This window comes from Cygnus atratus, chromosome 1 (assembly GCF_013377495.2).
Source record: "Cygnus atratus isolate AKBS03 ecotype Queensland, Australia chromosome 1, CAtr_DNAZoo_HiC_assembly, whole genome shotgun sequence".
Classification (NCBI taxonomy): domain Eukaryota; kingdom Metazoa; phylum Chordata; class Aves; order Anseriformes; family Anatidae; genus Cygnus; species Cygnus atratus.
The window spans coordinates 75,274,231-75,299,377 of NC_066362.1; the positions used below are offsets into that span (position 1 = coordinate 75,274,231).

General features: G+C 39.3%; 1 protein-coding gene across 50 annotated transcripts in view; it reads right to left on the reverse strand.

Moving 5' to 3' along the window:
* The window catches only part of PPFIBP1 (PPFIA binding protein 1), a 110,288-nt gene that overhangs the window by 16,050 nt on the left and 69,091 nt on the right, over positions 1–25,147 (reverse strand). For 5 of the 50 annotated variants that reach the window (XM_050712298.1, XM_050712302.1, XM_035540870.2 and 2 more), the window contains 15 exons: positions 24,054–24,140; positions 22,841–22,954; positions 22,164–22,295; positions 17,103–17,195; positions 14,535–14,649; positions 12,970–13,002; positions 11,542–11,603; positions 10,770–10,854; positions 7,982–8,139; positions 6,889–7,019; positions 5,677–5,730; positions 4,493–4,553; positions 3,369–3,398; positions 2,011–2,185; positions 484–516 (listed from right to left, as the gene is read on the reverse strand). In XM_050712298.1, coding sequence (XP_050568255.1) covers positions 484–516; positions 2,011–2,185; positions 3,369–3,398; positions 4,493–4,553; positions 5,677–5,730; positions 6,889–7,019; positions 7,982–8,139; positions 10,770–10,854; positions 11,542–11,603; positions 12,970–13,002; positions 14,535–14,649; positions 17,103–17,195; positions 22,164–22,295; positions 22,841–22,954; positions 24,054–24,140 — 1,363 coding nt within the window. The remainder of the gene's footprint in view (positions 1–483; positions 517–2,010; positions 2,186–3,368; positions 3,399–4,492; positions 4,554–5,676; positions 5,731–6,888; positions 7,020–7,981; positions 8,140–10,769; positions 10,855–11,541; positions 11,604–12,969; positions 13,003–14,534; positions 14,650–17,102; positions 17,196–22,163; positions 22,296–22,840; positions 22,955–24,053; positions 24,141–25,147) is intronic. The other 45 variants (XM_035540923.2, XM_050712392.1, XM_035540920.2 and 42 more) reach the window with 21 other exon arrangements.

Here is a 25,147-nt window from a genome sequence, read left to right on the forward strand (position 1 = left end):
CATTCATTTACTACATAATAAATGTAAGGACTTCTCAGAAGAGAACTTACATACCCTTCCCCTCAGAGCTCCCCTAAATGAATGCCTGAGAAGTAAATACACTCCAACCCTGCTTCGCCACCCTTCAAGTTTGTACAGCGGTGTCCAAGAGGGACACCAGCACAAAGGTGCCCCACGTGTTTATATGTTGCTGATTCTCAGTTGCTACCTTGGTCTGTAGGTAACTCTGTGCTCAAAGCTTTGGCAAAGGTCTCTGCAAAGTAACCCACAATCTCTCTCATTAGTAGCAGCTACCAAAAAATGACGCAGCTGACTTATAGCAGAGGGCAGATGTCACATGGAAACTCCTTTTAGCAATGCACAAAAGTTTTGATGCAGAGCTTTCATGTCTAGCTTTTGCTTTAAAAGTATGTGGCCATAACCAGCTGTTAGCAGCAGTCACAGCGCAGCGCTGGTACAGGCAGACATGCAGTATTACTATACCTAAAGTAGGTGCACTTGCACTTCGACTGCGATCTTCAGATATCCAAACAACGCACATAACCACACGCAGCACAAGGGGAGAGAACACGCAGAGGGACAAGGTAAAACACATTTCAAAACTTACATCAGCAAAATACAAGACAAAAGGTGGGAGGTACAATAGACACATGCACCACATGCAACATTGAATTCACAGAGAAATTAGGATTACCAATTCACTGCTAATCCCCCTCTCACAGAAAAAGAAATGCAGTAAAGATCCTTGGTGGAGAGGGTAAAACAGCACCTCAGTCACTTCAGTGCAGGCAGGTCACCTGCTATGTGACTCACACAGGCTCCTGTGGGGTGACAAGTATCTGGACAACAGTTTTACAGATGGAAGCACTGAAATCTGGATAACATAGGTAACTCATTCAAATCCACAGAGCCATGCTCTAGATGGCCCACCTTCCAGTCCTTTATGACAGCCACAAGAACTCCATCTTGTTAGACAAATTAATTTCAGGATGAAACAGATGATTACATAAAAGCACGCACAAAATAAACCAAAGCAAAGTCTAACCCTCAGAATAGACTGTGTATCTATTCCAAGTAAGCTAGTAAGTTTCCATGCCATGTGACATAGGTAAATAATGTGCAATGCATAATAAAAGTGTGAGCATGTTACTTCTTTTGAAAAATGATGTAGAATTGTCATTGGTAAGTAAAAGCAGGAGACTCTTCCGCTCAAGACAGAAGCAGCTATCCCCTTTTATGCTTCTGAAAGGTAGAGCTAAAGTCCTAAATTTTGTGCAATAGAAATCAAAAAATTTTAGATAAATGGCAGTAGATCTGATGCACAGACTCACTTGATGCTTGAACTGGAACAGTGTAAATACTGCTGTAGCAGAGCAGCTAATGCAAGTAGGATTTCAGCTGCTGGTAACAGCAACTTCTGCATTAAGCAAAATATTTTATTTCTTCATCGTGTGAATGTCATCAAATGACAAAACCAAAACAAAAAACCTTCCATCACAGGTCTAGAACTCAAAATGAGCTTGAATAACTTGTCAATGCTGTTCTCGTTGTCACAATCTCTTTTGCAAGGCTACTTAAATACACATAAAATAAAGAGGAAGACTGAATGTAGCTGCCTCATTTCTGTACATCTGAAAATCTTATGAAAGATAAACTGAGGATGGGACCATGGAAAAAAGAACACCCACAAATTTCATGTGTGAACTACTACCAGACAGCCAGCATTTCAGAACTGCAGCAATCCATTACAAAGTCTCAGGGGAGATATCATAGCAGAGGTTGAGACAGATCAACTAACTTCATTACATCAGAGAGGTTTTCTCTTTCTGTTGCTTCATTTTTTCCAATCATTCTACTGAGAACAGTACCACCAAGTCACAGTGAGACCAAGGCTGGCTTTCCTGCTTCTTAGGACTGTTACAGCACCCAGAAAAATAAACCTTTAGTTCTCTGTTATTAAGACCTTGGTTCAAAATGCACAGAATCTGAGTGCAGGTGCACAATACCTACCCAGATTTGGGGCACTTGCAGTCCTCTTGTTATTTTTTATCTTGAAAAAGCCTCGTCCAAATGAAGATCTGGCTTTACGGGTACCAAAACTATCCTCATCTCCTGTGACACCATGAGAAGGAGATTTTGGAGGGAGGGTTGCAAAATTATTACCTTCCATTGGAGGTTTAACCTGCTTAAGGTAGGGAAACAGTCAGTATCAGGGAACTGCAAAAGACCTTTTGAGAAAGATGCAAAGTGACTGCTGACAGATAACCTGAAGAGTCATTCCTTCCCATTTGTTACTACAAGAAAACAAGGCAAAAGCCGTAAAGGAGAACACAGACAAGATCTTCATTTGAATATGTTCAGGACCCAGGATTACTATCACTAGCTTCTAAGAATAACGTGCTGTCTTGAAGATGTTTCTCAGTTTTTGCAAGTAAGGCTTACAGGTATGAAAAAGATAAAAATACAGTCCTGGAAGGCTTTGAACTTTTCCAGCTTTCCAGGGTTTCTGTCTCCCCCATTGGTAGCTATAGGGGCAATGGGAAGCAAAGAGGGAGACAAAACCCCCACACTAAACCAGTTCTCTGCCAAGTGCCACACAGCCCCTTTTATCTTGTCACTGCTCTGCAATTTCAGAACAAATTAATTGATTATGTCCACTGACCAAGTTGAGAGGAAAGTAAGCACCAAGCAAGGAGTAAAAATGACAGGACAGAAAATCAGAAACATCAGTTCACCAATTTGAAGTAGTAGTTTTAACCTTTTTCACTGTTTCACTGTTTCTTTAAAAGGCAGAAACAAACCCATTCACAATACAAACACACTCCTTTGGCTTTTGCTGAATGGATACCACATTCAGGCTAAAAGCAGTGTCTGATATAGGTGTTCTCTCTATTCAGATCTTCCTACAGGCAGCAACTGTTGCATGCAAACTACTGACACAGTAGGGTAGACCATGGTGTAACTGTTCTGTAATGACAGTCTCTTTAAGAACACAGCTGTTACAGAAAACAATCTGGAAACCCAAGGGTTTTTAGAGACGCTAATCAAAGGTAATTATAGTCAGTGTAATAGTTAATGGTTAGCTTTGCTAATTATTGAGTGGTAGAATTATGTGCGGGAAACATTAGCTTAGATGGCAACCTTGTGCTCTACCAGACTGAAAGATAATCCACATGTGAGAGGACAAGAATGTGTGAGATACAAAGCAGTTGTGGCAATCATCATATCCTCCTCGCTATCTTGTTTGCAGGTTTGCTATTCTCCCTTTGGAACTGCATGCTGCAATTTCACAAGTTTGAGCCTTTCATCACCTACTACTTGCTGTCCACATTTCTCTGTGTTCACACAGGAGCATACACACACATTACCTCTGTTGGCTTCTGTGCAGGGTCTCTGTCCTGTTTGGGAAAGATTAAGAAACACATTTTAGAAGTCACAGTTTATAGTCAGTATCCAATTCATTACAGTCACCCTGAGTTGAACTGACTGAAATACCCTTCTCTGCACTTTTTTATTCCCAAAAGATATCTCTTTGGAGCTGTATTTCACACAGACTAATTCTTGCTTTTTTTGAGGTCAATGAGCTGACATGAAAGTAGGGTTGCTTCAGTTTACTTTGTAAGGGATTAGCTGTGTACATAATCAGCCACAAGCAGCCTGTAAGGCACTATTGAGCACAGCTGGGTGACAGGACCCAAAGCAGAAATCAGGGTAGAAGCCAAGTAGATAAAACATCCACAGCCTCTACTCCTTGCCCGTTCAAACCAACCAACCCCCCAGCCTCCAACCCATAATTTCTAGCTTTCATCATCAAGTTCTGGTCGTATTTTCAGTACTGTCAACATCCTTCTTAAGCTGTAAAGCACAGCTCCTGGTTAGCTTGGCTATCAGAGAATTTAGGAGCTTTTAACAGTTTAGGCTGTCAAAAAAAACCACAGGAATTACCTTGATTTGATGACAGAGACTAGCTGTTTTGTCTCTTCTAAAGTGGCCTAAACAGAAGCTATCACCAGAAACACAATGGCTCAATATTTTGTTCCCAACCACCTAAAACACAGAGCCATCCCAGACTGTATTTTAGAATGCACTAATTACACAGCCTTCCAAAATTATTAGCCTTAAACATGGGAAGGAAGTGGTAGCACATTTTCTTTGTGTCTTAAATCGGAAAAGCATATCAACTCAAGTTTAAAAAAAACAACACACTACCACCCATTATTTGAAGAAAAACACAGCATGAGATTTTCACGTAAACACCTCAAGCAGAAAAAACAAACAAACAAAAAACTACATTTGCAAAGACAGATTTTCTCCTTTAATAAAGTCTGGAAGATGTCACGTCTGAGACCACTGGTAACACATGATATGAGGAGCCTTGCTCTGACCAAGCATTTCTCACAGTAAGAAAACAAGGCATCCACAGGGTCAGTGCCATAACAGAGACATCATCCCCATTTCAAAGGGAAAGATGGAAGTAAGAGCTCAAACCAACCGCTTCATATGTCTCCTTCTTCAAACTGCCCAGACTGCTGGACTTCTGCAGTGAAGAAGTTCTGAAACAACATGAAGAACAAGCTGAGTAATTGGCATTAAATTTTCTAAGATAAATACACTCTCAGGAGTTGGCTTTAGAAAAGCATTACAATACGTGATGAGATATACTCAAAAACAAAGACATTTTGAATTAACGCAATCAACACACTAATCAGAGCCCACAAAGTTTGAGGAGATATTCTAAGAACCTCCACATGATAATTACTGATGCTAATGCTGCAGTGACATGATGCCTACCTTGGATATTTTTGGCTTCTTATTTAAAGTTTTATTTTCAGAGGTACAATCAGAAGTTACACAGGCAAAAGTGACATAAACAAAAGCTATGAAAAACAGTATTATTAGCAAGAGGCTTCTGATTAATTTAATCCTTACAGAAGCCAAGCACAGTAAGCCAATCATGTTTTAGTATTTTATCTACAGTTTATTTTCCATTTCAGACCAGGTATCTCCCTGTTCTGGTGAGACCTACCCTGGAGTGCTTAAGTCTGAAAAGAAAGTTACCATTTAAGTCTTCCCTACATACAGTTAAAAGAGTAACTTCACCGCATTTTACAATGTTACCTATCTTTATACCAGCATAAGGGCAGTAGAATTTGGCTTTGGGAATAGTCTCATGGCACTAAATCACTCAAAATAAAAACAGACATTAAGCCTTATGCAATGGACCAAACAAGCCCTGTTGACTGACTTGGGCACATTGCTAACAAATTGCTTTGACTCAACCTTGAGTTCATAAATAGTCCCACTGATTTTCCTGGGGAATAAGGTTATGTGACAGGTTAAAATTATGTTTTCATTGTAGTCAGCTGAGTACCTTTTCCCCACTATCAAAAGAACAAAAGCAAATCAGAGGCACTTGTACTACAGAAAACTGTAAATTTCAGTGTCTATCGACGGTCTATGACTCAATTAGAGATGCTTCATAATATAAAAGAAATTGTTAGCACATGTGCACAGATAAAGCATTGGAAAATAATGGCCATGAGCAGAAAACCACCACCATTACATCTTGGCTAGAATTACTTGGCATATTTGCATGTGTCTGTAAAATATGGAGGGATTGGTTAGCGGTTTTGAGTCAAAAGCCACATATGTTTCCCAAATATTTTTGATACTTACACTGGACTGTCACACAGCTGAGTTCCTGGGGAGGAACCAGTTGATCTTCCTTCACTGCAGAAATGAAAGATATGAAAAAAACAATGTATTTGAGTTTTCCATGCAAACACCTTGCTGATATAGAAATCCTAAAATCTCAGCCTGCTATAATTTACTTTCACTTCAGCTGTTACCACACTAGCACATGCCGAATATTCTCCTCTACAGTTGACAAGTCTTCTAAAAGACAAAGGTGAGCTCAAGTGCCCCAGGAAAGAAAATTCATACCGTAAGTTAACTACAATACTGCAGCAGAGGTTACAGCACGCATAGCGTACCATTGCAACACCAAGTAGCAGAGATGACTGGCTCCCTGTGACTTACCCACAGTGCTGGGAGTTTTGTTGTTGGTTGGTGCTTTGCTTTTTTGTTGTTGTTGTTTGTTTGTTTTGTTTTTAAGAGGCGGGATATAAATCCCTGCAGCAATGGCTAGAGCTGCATGAGGTTCTCACCCAGGAGGCTGCAGTCTGGGGCACAGGAGCCACAGCCCCAGGGTGCAGCCATGCACCCCCTGCTCTGGCTTCTCTGAGTTTCTGCATCTACGTGCTTAGTCTGGCATTGGAAAATCTCAGGCACAGTTCTCCTAAGAACAACTGAAGAAATATCTGCATTTCATCACATCAAAGGATGGCACCAAGGATATCTCCTTCTCTGATCTCTTGAAACACCTCTTGTGGTTTCCTTTTGAGGCTCTGTTAACAGCTCAAGGTCAGCGTTGGACAGCCCTTTTGTGGCAGTTTGTGCGGTGCCTTACACCAATCTTTAGCAACTGTGGAAAATGCCTGAATGCAAATCATCAGGAACACATTTGCTAGCACAGCCAACACTATCTCAGCCAGACCTAGGTGATGAAAAACTAGATAAAAATAAATATTCGGTGTCCTTAATTACATTAGGTCAGTTTTTCTCTCCTGTTCATTTCTTGTGATGCAACTGATATAGAGTATGAGTGCTGCTACAAGCAACAACCACCAAATCAATGCTTACTTACTGAAAAATATTTAATCAACACAATTTACAAATACATGATTAGTTTGTCATAGCTAGACAAGTGAATGTTCGCCTCATTTAATGAACTTAATAACTTGACGGTATGGTCATTGGCAGATTATTACTTTCATTAAACATTACAGAATACTGGATTTACAATTGAAAAATACATGAAAACAATACCTCAAATCACTTGCAGGATCTGACCTAGGCTGCGTTTTCACTTTCTCTGCAACAATTTCTGAGCTCTTGGACATTGATGAAAAAGATGGGATTGAAATCTGTAAAACACTTGTGTGGATCTGTAAGGAATTCTAAAAAGAATGAAGAATATCTCTTACACTGAAATGAGCTCAAATTAAGCAGTCATAAATGGTAAATGTAATAGATAAACTATGAAAAGAAGGCTCCAAATTAAAATTTAAAACATATATATATATTTATTTCTTTCTTTTATAGGACAGTAGTGGTTTACTACTTGAAAAATGTCACTGGAAGATAAAGCATGAATTGCTGCACTGATAAGCTATAGCGTAGACAAAAACCTTAAAAGCCACAAGAGGCTGCCAGCTAAATCTGTCTCTACCACAGACTCCAAGAAGAGTAGTTAACTTTTCAGGTTCACTTCTGTCCTCGGGCCACTCCGAGAATACCAAGAAGCTGATGAATATTTAATTTAATTTAGTTTTCTTCAGGGTGCGTTCATGCTGTTTAGTTATGTCTATCAAATCCCTTTTTTGATTCAGAGCTTTAAGAGAAGAAATCTATAGTTTTATTACTGAAAAATGTGATTGTAAAAAATCAGAGATTGGACCATAACCTAGTTATTTCACTGAATGCAATTATGTAATGATGATTACAATTATTACATGATTACCAATCATGTAATGATGATTGCATCCTTTTAAATATGACAGGGTATATTAAATGAGTCCCAGCATGTTTACTTCCAGTTCCTTTCAAATGAAATATAGCTCCAAAAATAGACACGTTTGATATGAAAAATAGTTAAGATCCATTATCATGACGAATACAGCTATTTGCTATTTCCTGATCCCACCTGATTAAGGAAAAAAAATTCAACTGGATTCCAACGAAACTCCTCAGCAGGTTTCACAAGAAATCCACCTTGTCCAAAAGGTTAGGGAAAATTACTAAAACTGTGAGACCCAGAAAAAATCTTTTCAGAATCTTGAGTTTTGGTGTCTCTAACATGAGTCCAGCACAGGCAATGTTTTCAAGGAGTAAAGGAATTTAAAAAGAAAGAAAAAGATACCTCTTCATGAATATTCATGTTAAACTCATCATGGATTGGAGATGCTGTTACAGGAGTTGGGGATGGACTTTTCTCTGGGTCAGTCAGACTTGGTGTGTCCAATAAAACTGTAGAAACTGATCCTGAATTCAAGAAGTCTTCACTGTCACTTTCCTTGCCTGCAGGGAGAGAAGATGGGAAATTTGTTGGTTTGACTTCTGGATACACGATAACTCTTGTTCCTATGCAAGGCGCAGCCAGTATCCTCATTTATGGGCTATTGGAAGAGGCTTGAATTATGTATTTTTAGGAGAAAGTACCACATGCTGCTTCCTAATTCAACTGCCACAGCCTGGCAGGGTTGGAGCAGAAGGGAAACATGCATCTGACAGCAAAAGCCCAGACCCTTGTAAAAGCATTTAGTGGGATCAGTTTCAAAAAGCTCAACAAACCAAAGTAGTTATTTCCTGTCTCATGTCCTGGGATTTCATACTAAATACTTCTTTTCCCATATTCACTAGGGAAAGACTAGGGGGATGGGTCAAAGTTTGCCTGAGACTTGATATGATGAAAACAACCTGTCTCTGTGGTGTCTTTAAGTTACCCATAGGAAAAATGTAGTCCAGATGCACAAGAGCTTAACACCAGCTTTTAAGTGACTGCTTTATGTTTGCAGGCTGCCACAAACTGAGTGTGTTTCATTTAGTTAACTCGGTAGCCTGCATCGGCATCTGACATCCTCTGTGTCCACTGAGTGACTTGCTGCTCCTGAACTGCCTCACTACAGACCTGGATTTCCACACTTGTCACTAACACCGGAGTACTGACCCCAATAGCGGAATGTTCAAGGAAACTGATGCTTTCTAAAAAGCAAGCAGAAGCCTAGCACTTGTTGCAAAAGACCTGATGCAAATATAAGCCAAAGTCTGTTTACATGAAAGATCTTTCTTGCTCATTTTTCAGTCCGTTGCTCTATGAATCAACCATACAGCACAGTTCCAGAGACTCGATGTCTGTTTTAGCCTCTTCCTCTCTTTGAAGGAATGGCACTCCATGAAAAAGCAATCCCTATTTTAAACATGTTCCTCCTCTTCCACGACATTAAGCATGTTGCTTTGCACTCATGACCTTCTTTCCTCTTCCCTCACGGATTCTGTGTGATCCTAGCTTTGGCAGAATGAAGACATTCAAGTTGTGTCCTTAGTGTTCCTGAGTGCTGGTTTTGAGGAAGGAAAGGCTCTTACATACCAAAATCGATGCCCACAGACAGGGAGAACTGTCTAATCGCTGTTCCCTTACAACAAGGGGAGAGGAGGAGAGGAAGCCACTTACTAACAAGGAGGTAGCAAAAAGGCTTCCCTATGCCACCTGTGGCCAAGCTGAGCCCAGAATGCTTCAAAGCATGCCAGTTCCAGTTTCGGTTTGTTTCCTGACACTAAGCTGAGAGAAGCTGGGGGAAAAAAAAAAAAAAAAAACAAACAAAAACACAAGCCCTTGTCATCTGCCCTAAAGAAGGCAACACACCTGGGACAGTTCAAGGCCCCTGAAAGGCTGTGTTGGCCTTCCCTGGCCTTCAAAGGACTCGCACACAAAGGGGGTTTCCAGAATGTAGCAATACAACATCACAGCGCACAGACTTTTAAAGTTGTGCATATATTATGTGTACATACATTAGTAGAATGCTAATGTCCAAAATTTGTTGAAGACAGGTCTTTCAGAGGATGATGACCTACAAAATATGACTTGAGTAGTGGAAGAGCAGTATGATGTGGGGGAAAAAAAAATCATCCTATAGGAGCTATAATGCAAATAGACCTGGATTGTAACTGTAAAGAGAGTGCTTGTTTTCCAACATCTGGGTGTTTTCATCTGAAAACCCAGAACCATTTCAGGGTAATGCTCTCCATGTGCTTGTTTTGCTTTTCTTTTAAGGGAGAAAGGGGAAAGAGGGTACTCAGTGTAGTTACATCAAACTGATGACCACCACCCTCAACATTTATCACCTTTGGGAATCAGAAGTTCCTGGATCTGGAATGCTCCACCAGCCTTTGAGTGTATGAAACATAACATCACATGCTACAGTATGTAAGTATATAATATAACAACCATTTCAGCCACATGGTTATGCTCATTATCTGAGGGGTGTGGGAAGGTGGACAGGGAGACATAGAGAGAAGAGGTTAGTAGTAGAGATGAGGAAAAGCCAGCTTGCCCCCCACTGCAGTAAGGAAGAACTATTCCACAGCTGCTGCATATGGTGGTTTGTGGGGGTTTCATTACATGCCAAAGACATTGTGTGCCATTGCAACACAGTCTTGGCAGCATGTCCACTTTGCTACAGATATTTTTGCAGCTCTTGGACATTGCTATTAGTGTGTGCAGCTGCTGTGGCAGTGCTTGTTTGGCTGGAAGGAACATGCATCCTCAAGGACTGCTCGTCTCAGCTTCCAACCCCTCCCAAGGAACACTTGCAAGTGAAGGGAATGGATATTTAGCAGTTAATGTAGTACCTAATCAAGAAAGGCATTTCAAGAGGCAATGGAAAGAATGTGAGAACTCATCACATTCAAGTTAACTTTACACTGGGGAAATAAGCAACTGACAACAGTAGTTACTGCTACCAGATGCACTCAAATGTGCAGCAGCACAGACAGAAAAGGAAATTTACCAGTTTGCTCTGGTATACTATTTTACTATACCTAAGAGATACCTCCAAAGATAGTAAGTCTAAGAGTCAATGTAACACTATCACAATGCACCTACAGTTTAAATGGGAACAGAGTTTAAAACTTCTTAAACTGTACAATACCTTTTTTACCTTGAGCCAGTATCACCATGTCTTGAACTTTCTTGTACCTATTCAGAGACTGTCGAAGCTCTTCTATCTTCCGATCCTTAAATTAAGGAAAATTGTGATTGAGTTTTTTCCTTTAGTAAATAAAAAATAATAAATATGAATAAATATTATTCAACTTAATTGGCTGTGAGACTAGAAGTATGGATGGGACAGGACCCAGAACTCTGTGAGGCTTTGAAATATTAAATACTTGTATTTGGCTAAAGCTATTATCTGGTTAATCAACAGAATTGTCCCAGCCTTGAAACTGGATTTCAGCTCCCTCTTTAAGTCAAAGGTCAAGTATAATGCATGTGTCATTCACAAAGGAAGCAGTAATCAAAAGATTTAGGGCTCTGGTGATCAAAAGAAAACATCCTATAAAATGCACATGCATGTAAACATGCAAAACCATACAAGAAAACAATCCATACTTTACAGAATGTCCTTTGGAAATGTGGCCTGTGTTATCTCCTGGGACTTGTTTTGGAGCTCTCTACATTTCAAAACATGGTGTAGAATGCAGTCCCATTGAATTTAATGACACTGATTCGTAAGGACACGGGACAGAGCTCATAAATGCCCAGCTTTATCCACTTAAAAGGCACAGCAGTGCTTCTGACTATAGTGAATACTTGATTCTTACAAATTTGATTTTGTATTGAATCGTGACATGTATGCAGATTTTCTTAAGAGATTTAACTCACTTTGATGAATGATTATAGAAAAAAAATGACTTTGCTACCTTCTCTTCATTTGCTGCCATAAGAGACTCTACCGCCTTCTTCATTTTCTGTACCTCTATGTCTAAAAACACAATACAGTTACCTAAGTCAAGTTAAGTAAGACAGTGTAATGAAATAAAGAAAACAAAAATACCCTAGAATTGACTCAGTAGTATCTGAAGGTAAATTTACAAATTAAAAGACAAAACACAAGCCACTTAAATTCTATGTTAGATGGAAATATACAGACCCCTTTTCTACAAAACCTTTTTTCTAACTTTTTTTAAATCAAGGAAATGACCAAATTCACAAAATTATCCACCCCCTCAACTTCAGGAAAACTGAGTCATGAGTAAAACTACTGCTTGAATATCACTATCTCTGTCCCTCATATAATCAAGTAATTGCAAAACAAAAGGTCCAAAATACAAAATATTACTACTGGAGTGCAATAAAAACACATCCTCATTACTACAGTCAACAAACACCCCAAATGGCATCTCAAAAACCCACTATACAAAGCAATAGGATTAATGGACATGATGAAGAAAGCATTGTGCAATGGTGTTTAGTTATAATTCAGTATGGATGTAGAAATGAGGCCAGCACAATGGAATGATGCAAGTATTTGCTGTGACAAGCAGTCATGCTAGAATACATACTGTATTTCAGACTTGGAAAAGGTCCCTAATACAGAGATCATGGTTCTGCACTTCATCTATAATCCTTATTTACAAAGTAATAGAAATACACGGAAACATGTTCTAACAGTCTATGAGGTTTGATTTTGGAGGTGTTCTGGACTACATAAATGTAAGAAGAATGGAAATAATCTCAAATGTTGCTAAAAATCTACTTTGCATAATGAAGTAAACTTTAAATTTCTTTACAATCATAGGGAGGTAGCCGAATTCACAGGCAAGAAAACCTTTACTTGAACTTCCTAAAACCCTTTTGAAAAAAAACGCAGTGGGAAGATTGTTTTCCTCCTTAATGCAAGAACAAAACAAGCTGCTTGGCTGGCTTTCTAGATGAGAGACATTTAGACATATTGGGTAAAACTGTAACTGATACAGCTCCAGAAATTTTCACTGAGTTATGCTAATAGAAAATCTGGCCTACTGGATTGTAACTTCATTTCACTGACAGGCAACTGTTTTATTTGTGGGTACATTTTATGGAGAAAAATCTATGCACTCTGCTTTCACATGAAATTTTGCGTCTCAATGAGACTAAATCTTTGTCTATTAGCTTTTTTTTCAGAAAACGTATTTCAAGTTTGATATATCCATCCTTATTCTCAAAATTTACCTTAAGTGTAACTAAGGGTTATAGATGATGCAACCTAACAGTGTGCGTTAAAGCAGTTTTATATATACATGCAGAAAGCTCTTCTGGAAAAGATTTCTGAAGTACAAATGCTTGTGGAAAGACACTAGAAACCTTACTTTTATCTTTCAGCTTCTTTTTACAATTTTCATCTGTGCAGGAAAGTCCATTGGATTTGAAATTAGCATGAAGGTTATGACATTAAATAACTTTTAACAAAATATTGCTACTTAAAGGAGCAAACTATTCATCACATACTATTGCAGAAGCAAGCAGTTCAAAATTTCACCCTGCACTCCCCCATTGCTGATGTTCCTAATGACTCAGTCTCGCTGCTCTCACCCATATTTGCCTATCTCAAGGATTTATTTGTTTATTTTACTATAGGTTTTCACTTGTAAGGTCTCAGAAAAGGCTTATGCCAGTAGCTTACTCTTAAGCTAGCACTATGCAAAAGCCAGCTAGGTGATAATGTATGAATGCGTGTTCAAAAAGCACAATTCATGTAATGGGGCTGATAACTGGTGTTATCTGCATTATTATATAGTATTGTTCTGAGGCAGAAAAAACATAGTTTACTGGGGAAGAAGATCCCCTGCTGAGCTATAGTGAGAACTAAACTAAAGGTGAGAACCAAAGGGTAATAGCAGTTCAATGTATAAAGCAGTCCCCAAGGAAGAAAAGCGCCATTTAGGTAGTAATAAATGCAATAAAGCCAGACCTTTTTCCACATTTAAATGTTTTGAAAGAAATCACGTTTTGATGTGGTCACTTGCAGTGCTTTTATCCAGTAGTTTTAAAATCAGATAATTTTATTAAATAAAATATGACAGTCTACACACAGCTGTTTCTGCCTCAGGTTAGGGGAAGACACTAATTAACCTCTTGTGGCCTTCTAAAAAGCATACTTTAAAAGCACAATTTTAAAATCTGTGATAACTACCAATGAGATACATTCAGAAGTGAAATTTCAGGAAGTCCGTGGAAAAATTTTTGAGGCTTTAAAGTAAATTTTCTATTTTTAAAATGAAGTTCCCAAATCTAAATTTCCCCCAAATAAATATTAATTTTATTTTTTCTTTGAAAGCAACTAAAAGTATCTGACACATAACATTTCTGTGTGAATTCAAGTTTAATTAGGATTTAGAATTAACCAGTGCATAAAACCAAAACCAATCCTCGATTTCACCTATTTAGGGCTGGGGACACACTGAAGATTTGCACATCATACTTTGGTTTGCATTATGGCTTTTTGCCCTCCTTAATAGTAAGAGGTATATAAGCAAAGCCAAGCACAGATACCTACACTTTGAGGGATACATTGAGAAGGGAACTTCTCAGTATAACCTTTTTGGGGACCTAGTTGAAATTAGTTTAGGGATTTCTTTGCCAATATAAACTGAATCTTTTCAGACACAATACAAGCCATATGAAGAACTAACTGTGGATTACCGAAGGTAGTTTAATGTTGATCCAGAACCTATTCTGATGGTAGGTTCAACAGTTGCATTGTGAATAGCCACTAAATATGGTAAAAGCAGTAAACCCAAAGGCAGAAAGAGCATGAAAATTGTTTTTATCTGCTATTTCGGTTCAACCACTCACAGAAGTACTACCTCAGATAAAGTGACTGAGGAAGACAGGTGCCTCTACACAGTCCTAAGAAAGCCTCCCTTGGTCTTACCTCTGTCCAGTATTTCAATTCCTTCTCCTTTCAGCTTGCAAACCAATTTTTCTTGCAATCTTTTTACCTCAGCTTCCTTCTGCTCCAGTTTCTCTTTCAAAGCTGCTAGTTCATCCTGTAACAGACACAGAATCACTCAGTGACAGTTTCCATACTCATCTGAGGTGCTTTCAAAATTCACTTCTATGAAGCACAGCGGATAGGTCCTCAGCCGGTGAAAGTGACCAAGCACCCCCTGACATTTACATTGGGTAAAGGGAGACCCATCAAACTCTGCCACTGAGCATTGCAACAGATTATTGAGTCCCGAAGGGGGCAAAACCAGGAGACTTACAGACAAAAGCATCAGTCTCATGTATAATCTGAAAAGAGATTTTACATCTAAATTAAAAAAGAAAGTAAAGCAAAAAGAAGTTTTCTTTTTTATTTAGCCTTGCACTGATAGAAAAATTGCAGGTGATAAGTCTGAATGATAAAATATACAAACATTTATTTTTATATTTATAGAGCATTTTGCATGTTCAAAGCAGGATAGTTACAGAACTGTGCTTACAACAGGCTGAGGACATTTTCAGAAATAATCACTGCTTCTATGAACGAAAAATTGATCACAACACCATTAAGCACATAGAGATACTGAAAAGCAGTTCAGACAAAAACATGGTACGTCTACCATACTTTGGGTTTGCTGATGAAGTATTAGGAAAGGAAACTTAGAGTTGAGATTCATGGGAACAAGACAGATGGTGTTTGGGGGAGTTGGGGTGTATTAGATAAATGCTGTTAAATTATAACTTAGATCTAGCCATCTGCACCAGCAACTGATTGGCACAGATCCATGCATTTAAGTTTTAAAATTTGAGTCAAATCCTATGCAGTTTAATAAGATATTTCTTTGATGTCCGAGAATATCTTGTGCAACATCATCATCGAGACAGGACCCTCAGTACAAATGTACCCAACACTAAAAAATTAATTTGTTTAGTTTGTAAACAAAACAAGGCAAGACCCCTAATTTTGGCATTTATAGCTTCTAACTGAAGTGTTAAATACTTAAGTGAATAAACCAAACTAGAATACTATGGCTTAAATGTTTTCCTGAGCTTCCCTCAAAGGATCTATGGCAAATATGCACAGAAATGATACCTGTGCCCCCATACTATGGCCCATACATTTCCTGAAATTCTGTTCTGTTTTTGCTCTGAAGCATCATTTCTATCTTGAAATTGTGAAGAAATCAAAGCCTCTTCCAGAACAGGGACCTGATAATACAATCCTCCAGTGCTCCAAGTTGGTACTGATTTTGATGGAATTCTGACAGTGTAAGAGCCATGCTTCTCCAAAACAAGACCATTTCTTGGTCACATGAGAAGCTGTTAAACCCATGGACAACTAGAGCTGGATGTGGGTTTTGATGTTGTGCATGTTCTCCCCTGAATTAGAAACATGATACGTAAACTTACACTTGGGAGAGGGGACAGTGTGAAAGAATCACTGCTCTCTAGCTAGTTTTCATGAATAAATAATGAATAAATGTTCTCTAAAAAGGTGAGAAAAATTCCATTTGAGTAATGGATGTAAACTACAAAAGAGGCAGTCTTCCCTTGGAACAAAAATGAACTCAAGCCCAATAAAATTATGAATACCTTATGCAAAGTTTATACACTAAAATCCCCTCCCATCCAATATAAAAGGTATTTGTAATGTCTATCTACATAAAGAGCTTTCTGATCTAATGAGAAAGGAAGCACTGCATATCAACACACAAGAATTAATGAAGAACAAAGCACAACAACACAATGCAAGACAAACTGTAAAACAGTGGAACATGAAGAATTCAAAACAGGCCAAATATTACCCAGAAACTACTACACCTTTAGCATCTGGCATTTTTGCTCCATCCGCTGCTTTTCATACTGCATCTGACCCACTTTGATTTTCATGCTAGAAAGTTTGGCCATTAAAGACTGGTAACAGAGATAGAGGAGTGAGAGAAAACTAAAGATAGAAAAGAGACAAGCTAAATGGCAAAGAGAAGTCAGACACTTACAGAAACAGACTGCCAGAATTACTTAGGGGAATACTTTCTTTTAAGAAGTAGCTGATTTTCAGCACATTTAGGAGAAAATAAATGCTCAGCTTTGGTCTCACCCATGACACATCTTATGTGCTGCAACTGGTGTTTCTTGACACATGCATGAAAGAAGGGTCTAAACAAGTAATATATAATCTGATTTTTTTTTTTGGTGGTCCCTTGAGGACCCAGGAGTTGGACTCTATGAACCTTGTGGGTCCCTTCCAACTTGGATATTCTATGATTTACTGTTAATGACCAGCTGCATGGTGAGTTATCCTTCTTAAAAAGCAATGCCTGGATCTGAAAGCCACAACATAAAATTTCAGAAATAACCCCTTTCTGGGCTTTGTTCTAGTTGTTAAGCAAGCATTGTGGAACCCCTGAGCGTGCTCAGGATTTTTCAGGGTGCAGGCAAGGACTGGGGAGAAGAGAAAAGTTCTAAAACCTGTGAATTGTGCCTATTGCTGTTTCTTTCCCTCAGTTTCACTTACTTTGGTTGTTTTAAGCTTCTTCTCATACTGGAGTCTTTCATCGTCCATCTCTCCCACTCTTAATCGCAATTCATTTATTTCCTGGATCAAATCCTGAGGGAAAAACAGAAACAAAAGCAAAAAAAAAATAAATCAGTAAACAGAGTCATAGTTGACCAGGCACGCCTTGGTGGGACCATAAAAACTCAGCAGCAATAAAAGGAACTCTATACACACAAACACATCACCCAAATTCATAGTTAAGTCAAGGAATTCATAACTTTCTGGATATTCAGGGACCTTATTTCTCAGTTTCTGCATTACTGCACTGAATACAATTGGGCAGAGGAAAAAGAAAGAAATAAATTGAAGTTGTGTTATCTGAGCTTGGGATAAAGAAAGGCCTCCTGCCCATCCAGCTACTCAACTGCCTTTTAAAAATATGAAGAGATTACAATGGGAATCCACATTTCTGTCACTCAAACAAGACCCTCCACGCACCGAATAAAAGCACCATCGCTTGTTTCTCTAAGCACCAAAACACATTTGTTTAAGCATCAATGGCGCCACTATTGAACTTTGCAAGTTCAACCTGGTTTAGAAGAAACTCAGAGACACCACTGACTTGCACCTGAGCTCTTCAGGAGAACAGTTCAACCTCCTGGGCATCCTCCTCCTGGAGAGACCTTCCAGGTCTGGATGTTCAACCCAAGTGCCAGCAGCACCACAGCTCCCTTCCTGTATTAGTTAAATGAACCTGGAGTTTGTGTCCCAGCAAGGTGCAAGGCACTCTTTCTCCAAACTTCCCCATCCTCCAGACCAAGAAATGGGATGTTAAGCAGCCAGCTCCAGACCTGTCAGAAGCCTGTGCGACGGCCAGGACAGTGTCCCCCCACATGAGACGAGGAACCACAGTTTATGGGGAAAATCATCTCCTTGTTCAGAAGGGGAGCACATTACCAGAAAGCTGTGGCTTTCACACAGCTTGAAGATGTCCAGCGAGCTTCTACTTCACATATAATTCACTGACCTTTAGTTTATGAACATACACCAGAAAACTGTTACATTTGCGTGCTTTACATAAAAAAAAAAAAGGCCTTTCCTGAGCAGCTACTGTAATGCCCTATCACTAGGGAACGCACCGAAAGAGAAGATAAGCTCTTTGGGCACCCTAGAAAACAGAAGAGGACTCAAACTGCAGCTTAATGGCTTTTACACTACCAAGATGGTGGTGTGGTACTTAGGTTTGCTTGTCGTCCTACACAGAAAGGCAAATCCTATCCATGTAAAGTGGTGCTGTACATTGAGCTAACACCTGCGAGCACCGGAACAAGCCAGAGGCTAACATTTGGAGAATAATCATGGGTCCCTCGTAACACCTGCCTTCCAGCTCCATTCCACATTTTCTCAGCTTGCAAACCCCTGGTTATCGTTTTATGTGCTTGATGAATCTGATGGCAACAGAGCAGCATCTGTATTTCTTTAGCAAGATCCAAGCTCAATTGCCAGAACTACAAGGAAAACATCGAACATTTTGATGATGGTAATAACTATTACTGCTGCTAATGTACAACTCTGATTTGGATACACCTGCAATTCCTCACTGATTTTGCAGCGTGTGACCTTTACAAAGCACATCACTCTTAAGTATAACTACACATGGATGTCATTATTAATTGAACTTTTCTTCACTAACGCCAAGTGTTAAAGACCTCTAACAAATTTACATCCGCAAGTCCAAGAGTTAGCTTTGAAGCTATGACAATGGATTTGTTTTGGGCTTTTGTCTCCTGCAGCCAATCCTCCTCCTGTCTTTCTGCTGAAGTTGTTGCCTACATATTTATCACTTGAACTACATGTATTTTAAAACACCGGAGGAGAAGGAAACTAGTTATCAATATTCAAAAGGCTGCTATGAGGCAAAAATCAATGAAAAAAATTATTCTCCTTTTGTGAAAAAAAGTTAGCGCAACCCATATTGATGGAAGTGTCAAGATGTACATAAAATATAACAGGAAACAGTAATATTACACAACCAAGAGTGTAAGATATTGGAATGGAAACCAAATTGCTCTGTTTAACCTGTTAAGGGCCTCATGTGTAATGGGTCCTTTACTGCTGGTAACTGGTCATCAAAGACAGCATAATTTGCTCAAGGGCTAGATAGAAATAAAGAGGAGACCTAACAGCATGCTTTGCACTAACAGTATTTTCAATTATTCTCCTGCAAGTGCAACAAGAGATGTCTCTCATGTCTTAAGTTATCTACAACACAGTAATTGTAAATCCCATTCTTGCTCAGCTTTGTGAGGCAGAGAAGCACATTAAAAACTGACCAGGCTCCACAGAGAGATTCTCATCAGTACAGAAGAGATGGGTCAGACCTTGTATAAATAAGCAGAGGAAAAAGAGAAGACCCTGAGAGCTCTGCCTCCCCTGCTACTGCATTACTTAAAAACATGGAAAATGGTAAAGAGCAATTAAATGGTCCTCTTCTGATACAGAGTCAGGTCCCTCCATGCAAACACCCACCAGCTCTTCCTTGCACAGATCCACTAATGGAGCTGATGAGGCTGGGACATACAAACTCCTATTTCCTAAAACCTTTTCCTTCCCTGCTCGTGTTACTTGTGCTCTTGATTGTGGGGCCAGAGAGGCACGAAAAAGCAATGACAACTTTAAGCTTTGAGGGTCAGAGGCTTCCTTATTGGTACTGGAAATGCAAACTACATTCATGGTTTTGCTCCACTGAGAAATTCATCTGCCCAAAGGAGCCTGGTGGTGTTTAAGTTACGAAGAATTCCCCACGAGTGAGCCAGTTTAACCTCTGGCTGCTGCTTCAAAGACAATGTCTGGTTATGGACTCCTCCCTAAATAAACTCCCTAGTATGATATTTTCTTACATAAACCCAGCCCATCTCAGACCACCCATGCTCCTTAAGGCAAATAATCGTGGTGTCTGCTGAGAAAGTGGAAAGACTGGAATGGTTTAAAGAACAGATCAATTATAAACCTCTATTAATTATACAATTAGCTTTGAAAAAGCTCTGTATTTGCGAGCATCTAGACAGGAAACTCCTAGAGCACAAAGGAAAAAAAAGCTTACAGATCTAGTGAAGCATCGTTTTAGAGAAAGAATGGTGAATATGAGAAACCGACCAAGCTAGAAGGGGAAGTTGCAATAAGAGACATAATTAAAAACTGGATAATACGAAGGATTTAGTATGAATGATAACTCTGTAGGAGACAGCAACTGCACAAAAGTTGGTTTCAGATGTCAACAACGTTAACATTTTTTTTCCTTTCCATGTTCTTTTCTCCAAATAAAAACAGAAGCAACATTAGCAATTTTTCTTTCCGAGTTTGGGTATGATTTTTTTGTTTTGAAAACAGCATGGAAATTCCATAATGTGTTTTAGGGTAGAATATTTACACTATTTAATCAACTCTGCTGAAATAAACTGATTACTCTCTATAACTTTTTAGGAATATAATTAGATCAAGACTGAGTATAATATTGAGTACTTCTGAATAAATATGACCTCCAAAATACCGATCAGAGCTTTTACGTGAAATCTCATGTGGCTGAGACTCTTACATCTAATTACAGCTGAGAACTTACAGCCAAGTATTTTTCCACTGAACAAAATGGAAATTAGACATATTATCCCTTTCAATATCTAGGCCTTTTATAGCTATAAAGTGCTGAAACAACAATTTCCGTCACACTGAACTATACTGTTCTGGTTTTCAAAGGTATAGAAGAATGTTTTAGTAATAGTTCATTAGGCCTGGCATAAACTTCCAGCAAATAAATCTATATGGCCCTCAAATATAGTAATTACCTTTTAAACATAATTTAGGTTATAGTATTTTTATCAAAGACATAAAGCATATTTCAAGGTATTTCAAGCAGCAAGTTGTTCATAGCTACCACACAGGTAAGCCTCTTGCATAGAGCCTGCAAATTTGCAGTGCATGTTGTGATCTCCACATCTTCTACAGAATCAGGACACCTTCACTGATTCACTCCACCTTTCACTCTGCCAATCTGTCTGGCATTGCAAGGCATCTGTGACATTGCAAGTCACTTGCCTGGACTGCAAAATCAGCCACTTTTAAGCCAGTGCTGCGATCATCCTTCACATAAGATCCAGTATCACACTAGAGGAAAAGGTAATGGGATGTAATGGCTCAACACAAATTTGAGCCATGGCTTGGCAGCAGCCTGATGTGCTACACTGCAGAAATGGACACCACCATCACTACATAAACGATCACCACCTTTCAAGTCCAAACATAATTTGAGTCACTGGTTTTCATCTGGTGTACTTCTTTGGGTTTGTGGATTACTTTAGACAGTAAGTATGTAAAAGCAAGCCTAACTTTTACTCTTCTGCTTGCAATAGAGGTGAAGGAATTGAACTTCATTGCCTAACATATAGGAATCTGAATGGGAGTTGAAAGACCACTGATTAAAGTGGAAATGTCAAGTGTTGTCTCCTGTGATGACATTATGGCTTCTTCCCTTCTAGAAATGAATATTTGGAACATCCACAATATGAACATCAGATGTCTCAGATCATTTATGAACTCAGAACTGGAAATTTTCTTCTGCTTCCCAGGCAGACTCCAAGATATTTCTGACACAGGGTATGTCACCCTTGCAGTGAAGCACAACCTAATTCTTGGAGTTTTGGGAAAAAAATGGGTTTGCCTACCTGCAGCCCCCTTCTGTGGAGCTGAGGTTTGAAGTGAGACTTCAAAAAGCCATCACAGAGCCACCTCATTCTCTCTTACTGAAACCTAAATGCCACCTGCCTAAAGCCTGATGGAAGGAATCAAAAACTGTTTTTGGAAATCTTTCTTTGTCAAACTAGAATTTACCAAAGCAAAGAGGACACTGTTTTTATTTTAAGAGAGAAATGTTTTAAACTTGAAGATGAATCCCTTCCTTGTCTGGAAAAAAAAAAAAAAAAGGAAAGAAAAGAAAAGGAACATTCCCAGATGTTTCCCAAATTTTCAGATAATGTGAAACCACACACATGACTTTCACAATTTATTCTGTTGGTTTTTACTCACCTCTGTGTCTCTGAATCTATCCTCATAGTCCAATCTATCCTTCTCTACAGATGTAAGTTTTAACTTCAGATTGGATATCTCTGCCATAAGATCCAACTTCTGAGTTTCAAGGGATGTTCTGCTCAAAAGTTCCTGATTCAAGATAAAGAGGAACAAATCAGAATTATTCATCTGAAGAGGAAGAAATCAGTAATTTATTTCTACAGCTAAAGGCCTCTTTCAGGGAACAAACCATCATACTCCTTGTACTCTCTGAAGCACTGGACACGGCAATTAACCATCTGACAGACCCGGGCAGCTAGGATGCAGCTGAGATCATGGGGGCATTATCACAGGCTGGCTGTCAGGCTGAGAAAAAAGCTTGTCTGTCATCACAGTTGCCCTGGGCAGCAAGGAGCTTTGAGGGGAATCCACCCACCCTGCCAGAGGCTTTTATTCAAGTCTCTTTGAAGTTCAGTGGGGAAATGCTCAAAGGAGAGCAGGACTGGATTCCTACAGTGTAAAGCAGCACTGACATTACTAAATACAAAGACTTTAAAGCAAATACAGTAGAAAATTATCACTTACCTAAGTGACATCAAGGGATACAACACCTTGAACACTGCTCTCATGGAAGCAAAATGCAGTTTATTAAGAGGGAACAAAGACAGCAAGACAGAAAAGTGACTGTGAAATACCTGCTGCAGCATCTCTTCTGTGGCATTCAGCTTCTCCCTGTGTTCCTCCAGACAGAACTCCAGATCCCGAATCTTTTCTCCCTGGGCCTCCACCTGATCCGTAAGCACACTTACCTGCACAGAGGAGATAAAGGGATGCATATAAGTACCTCACACCCATACAGTACGTGTCACCTGAAAAACTGTATGTGAGTAACAGCACCAGCTGGGCTACAGATGAAATGGGACCATGGGAGGAGATGGTGCAGAAGAGTTCTGCAGTGAGCACAGTACACAGCAAACCTGATGGGAGGGCTTTCCTCTCACACCTAAGGGAATTTCAGCCAATCTTCTGGCAGACACTTTGCAATTCTGTATCTCCTCTCCTGACTTGTCCTACAAAGGGTGGCTGCTACATTTTATGACAAACAATTATGTCTTTGCCTGTTACTCCTGACTTAACGACCAAACAGCCAGTTATTCTGCTTTTCAAGTGATTGCACACAGCGTACGATAGTGTATGGCTTCTTCTTTTCACGCCTCTTCTGAATAAAGGTTTTGTTTTAAACAGACTCTTTTGAGGAAATCTGCAGCACCACTGGGTAGCAAGACAAGCTGACTGGAGCAGAGCTTGATGCTACCACGGGCAGCCCTCAGGCCAGGTCCATGTCAGGAGACTGCCTCATGCCAGTGCAGGCAGAGGGGTGCCAGGTAGTCCCAACTCTGATGGCAGGAGTAACCCAGCTGGCCAGGGTGTCCAGGGTTGAGCTCGGAGGAGATCCATGGTCCCAGCACAGTGCAGCCTGGCAGCAGGAGAGCAGAACCTCCAAGGAGCCGCTCGCCTCCTCCTGCCCATCGGCCAGTCCTGCAGCTTTTGTCACCTTGCATGAGAACAAGGCACGACAAGACATGTCACCTGACACAAACAGCATGCAAACAGTTAAAAATAAAAGGTGATTTTACAGGTATGTATGAATGTAAGATGGTGGCTTTGCAGATCTGCTCAGCTAACAAGATTCAAAAAGAGATCATATACAAAGAAAGTAAGGCACTTAGATTTTTACTGCAATCTAAATTCACACCTGAATCTGGGTTAACTCTCCCGTATCAGCAAGCCCTCCATCCACTGTTCAAGACAATATAACTGGAAATAAATCCTCAGAGGTTTAATTGCATAATACCAAAAAGTGTTACAGGTGCAAGGGCAGAAAAAATAATTTAGGTGATGACTCACTTGCAGAACAAGAGATTCCTTATCATTTTCCAGACGAGCCAGCCTTTCTTGATATACATCTCCATTCCCAGATATGTGTCCATTAGTCTGAAAAAGACAGCAAATTTATATTGTCAGCTATCTTATAAGTATCATTCTTCAGTACTGCTTTTAAATCATTCCATGCCAGAAACTAATCTAATACTGTAACCCTTAGCATTGCAATAAGGACATTTAAAATACAGTATTATGAGCCAGACATACCCCACTGGCAGGGTAAATTTAAGTCGAAAGGGTTATACTGGTTACCATCATCCCAGGTTCCAACAACCATAGTTTTCCATGTAGTAAAATTCATCAGCTTCAAGTGACAGCCACAGACAATTTGCAATGCCAAACACTTAACAGTAACACTAACACAGAAAAGAATGATAAGCAACTATGTTGTAATAACGACCTTTAACCTTTTCTCATCTGTGGACCCTTACGATTTTCAAGTGGAACATTGATATATGGAGAATTTAAGTCTGCTGTCAATATCCTTGTTTTTTGTAGTCTGTGGACTATCAAAGGTCTGTAAAGCCACAGGCTTCAAATCACTGAGCCACATAAAAATGTCTCAGAAGCCTTACTATTAATACTTTAATGGAATTTATCAAGACAAAATTATCTTTTGTTAACTCAAAACAAAATCAAAAACAATCAAACAAATCAAAAACAAAAAATTTTCTTCACTGAACTAGTAGGCAGAAAGCAAATCAAACTTTTTTTTTTTTTAAGATGGCAAATAATCAGTAAAAACACAGAAGCTAAAAACTTATCACAATATTAACACAACCAAAATGTATACAGGTCTGAGTTTCAGCTCATGATTCTGCCTTTAAGAAGGACAACTTTTACATGTCAGTGTTAACACACTTACAGAGTACTATTAGTCTGCTCTGTTAAAGAACAGATTTGAAGTATTTCCCAGTCCCCAAAGGGTTACAAATCAAATAAACCATCAACGGAGGATACATGACCACAGTTCAGAACAAGAGTTGTTCGGGGGCTTAAAGATGAGAAGGGAAGAACCTTCTGGTGACCCAGTTCTGGGGAATTCACTTACTGCACAT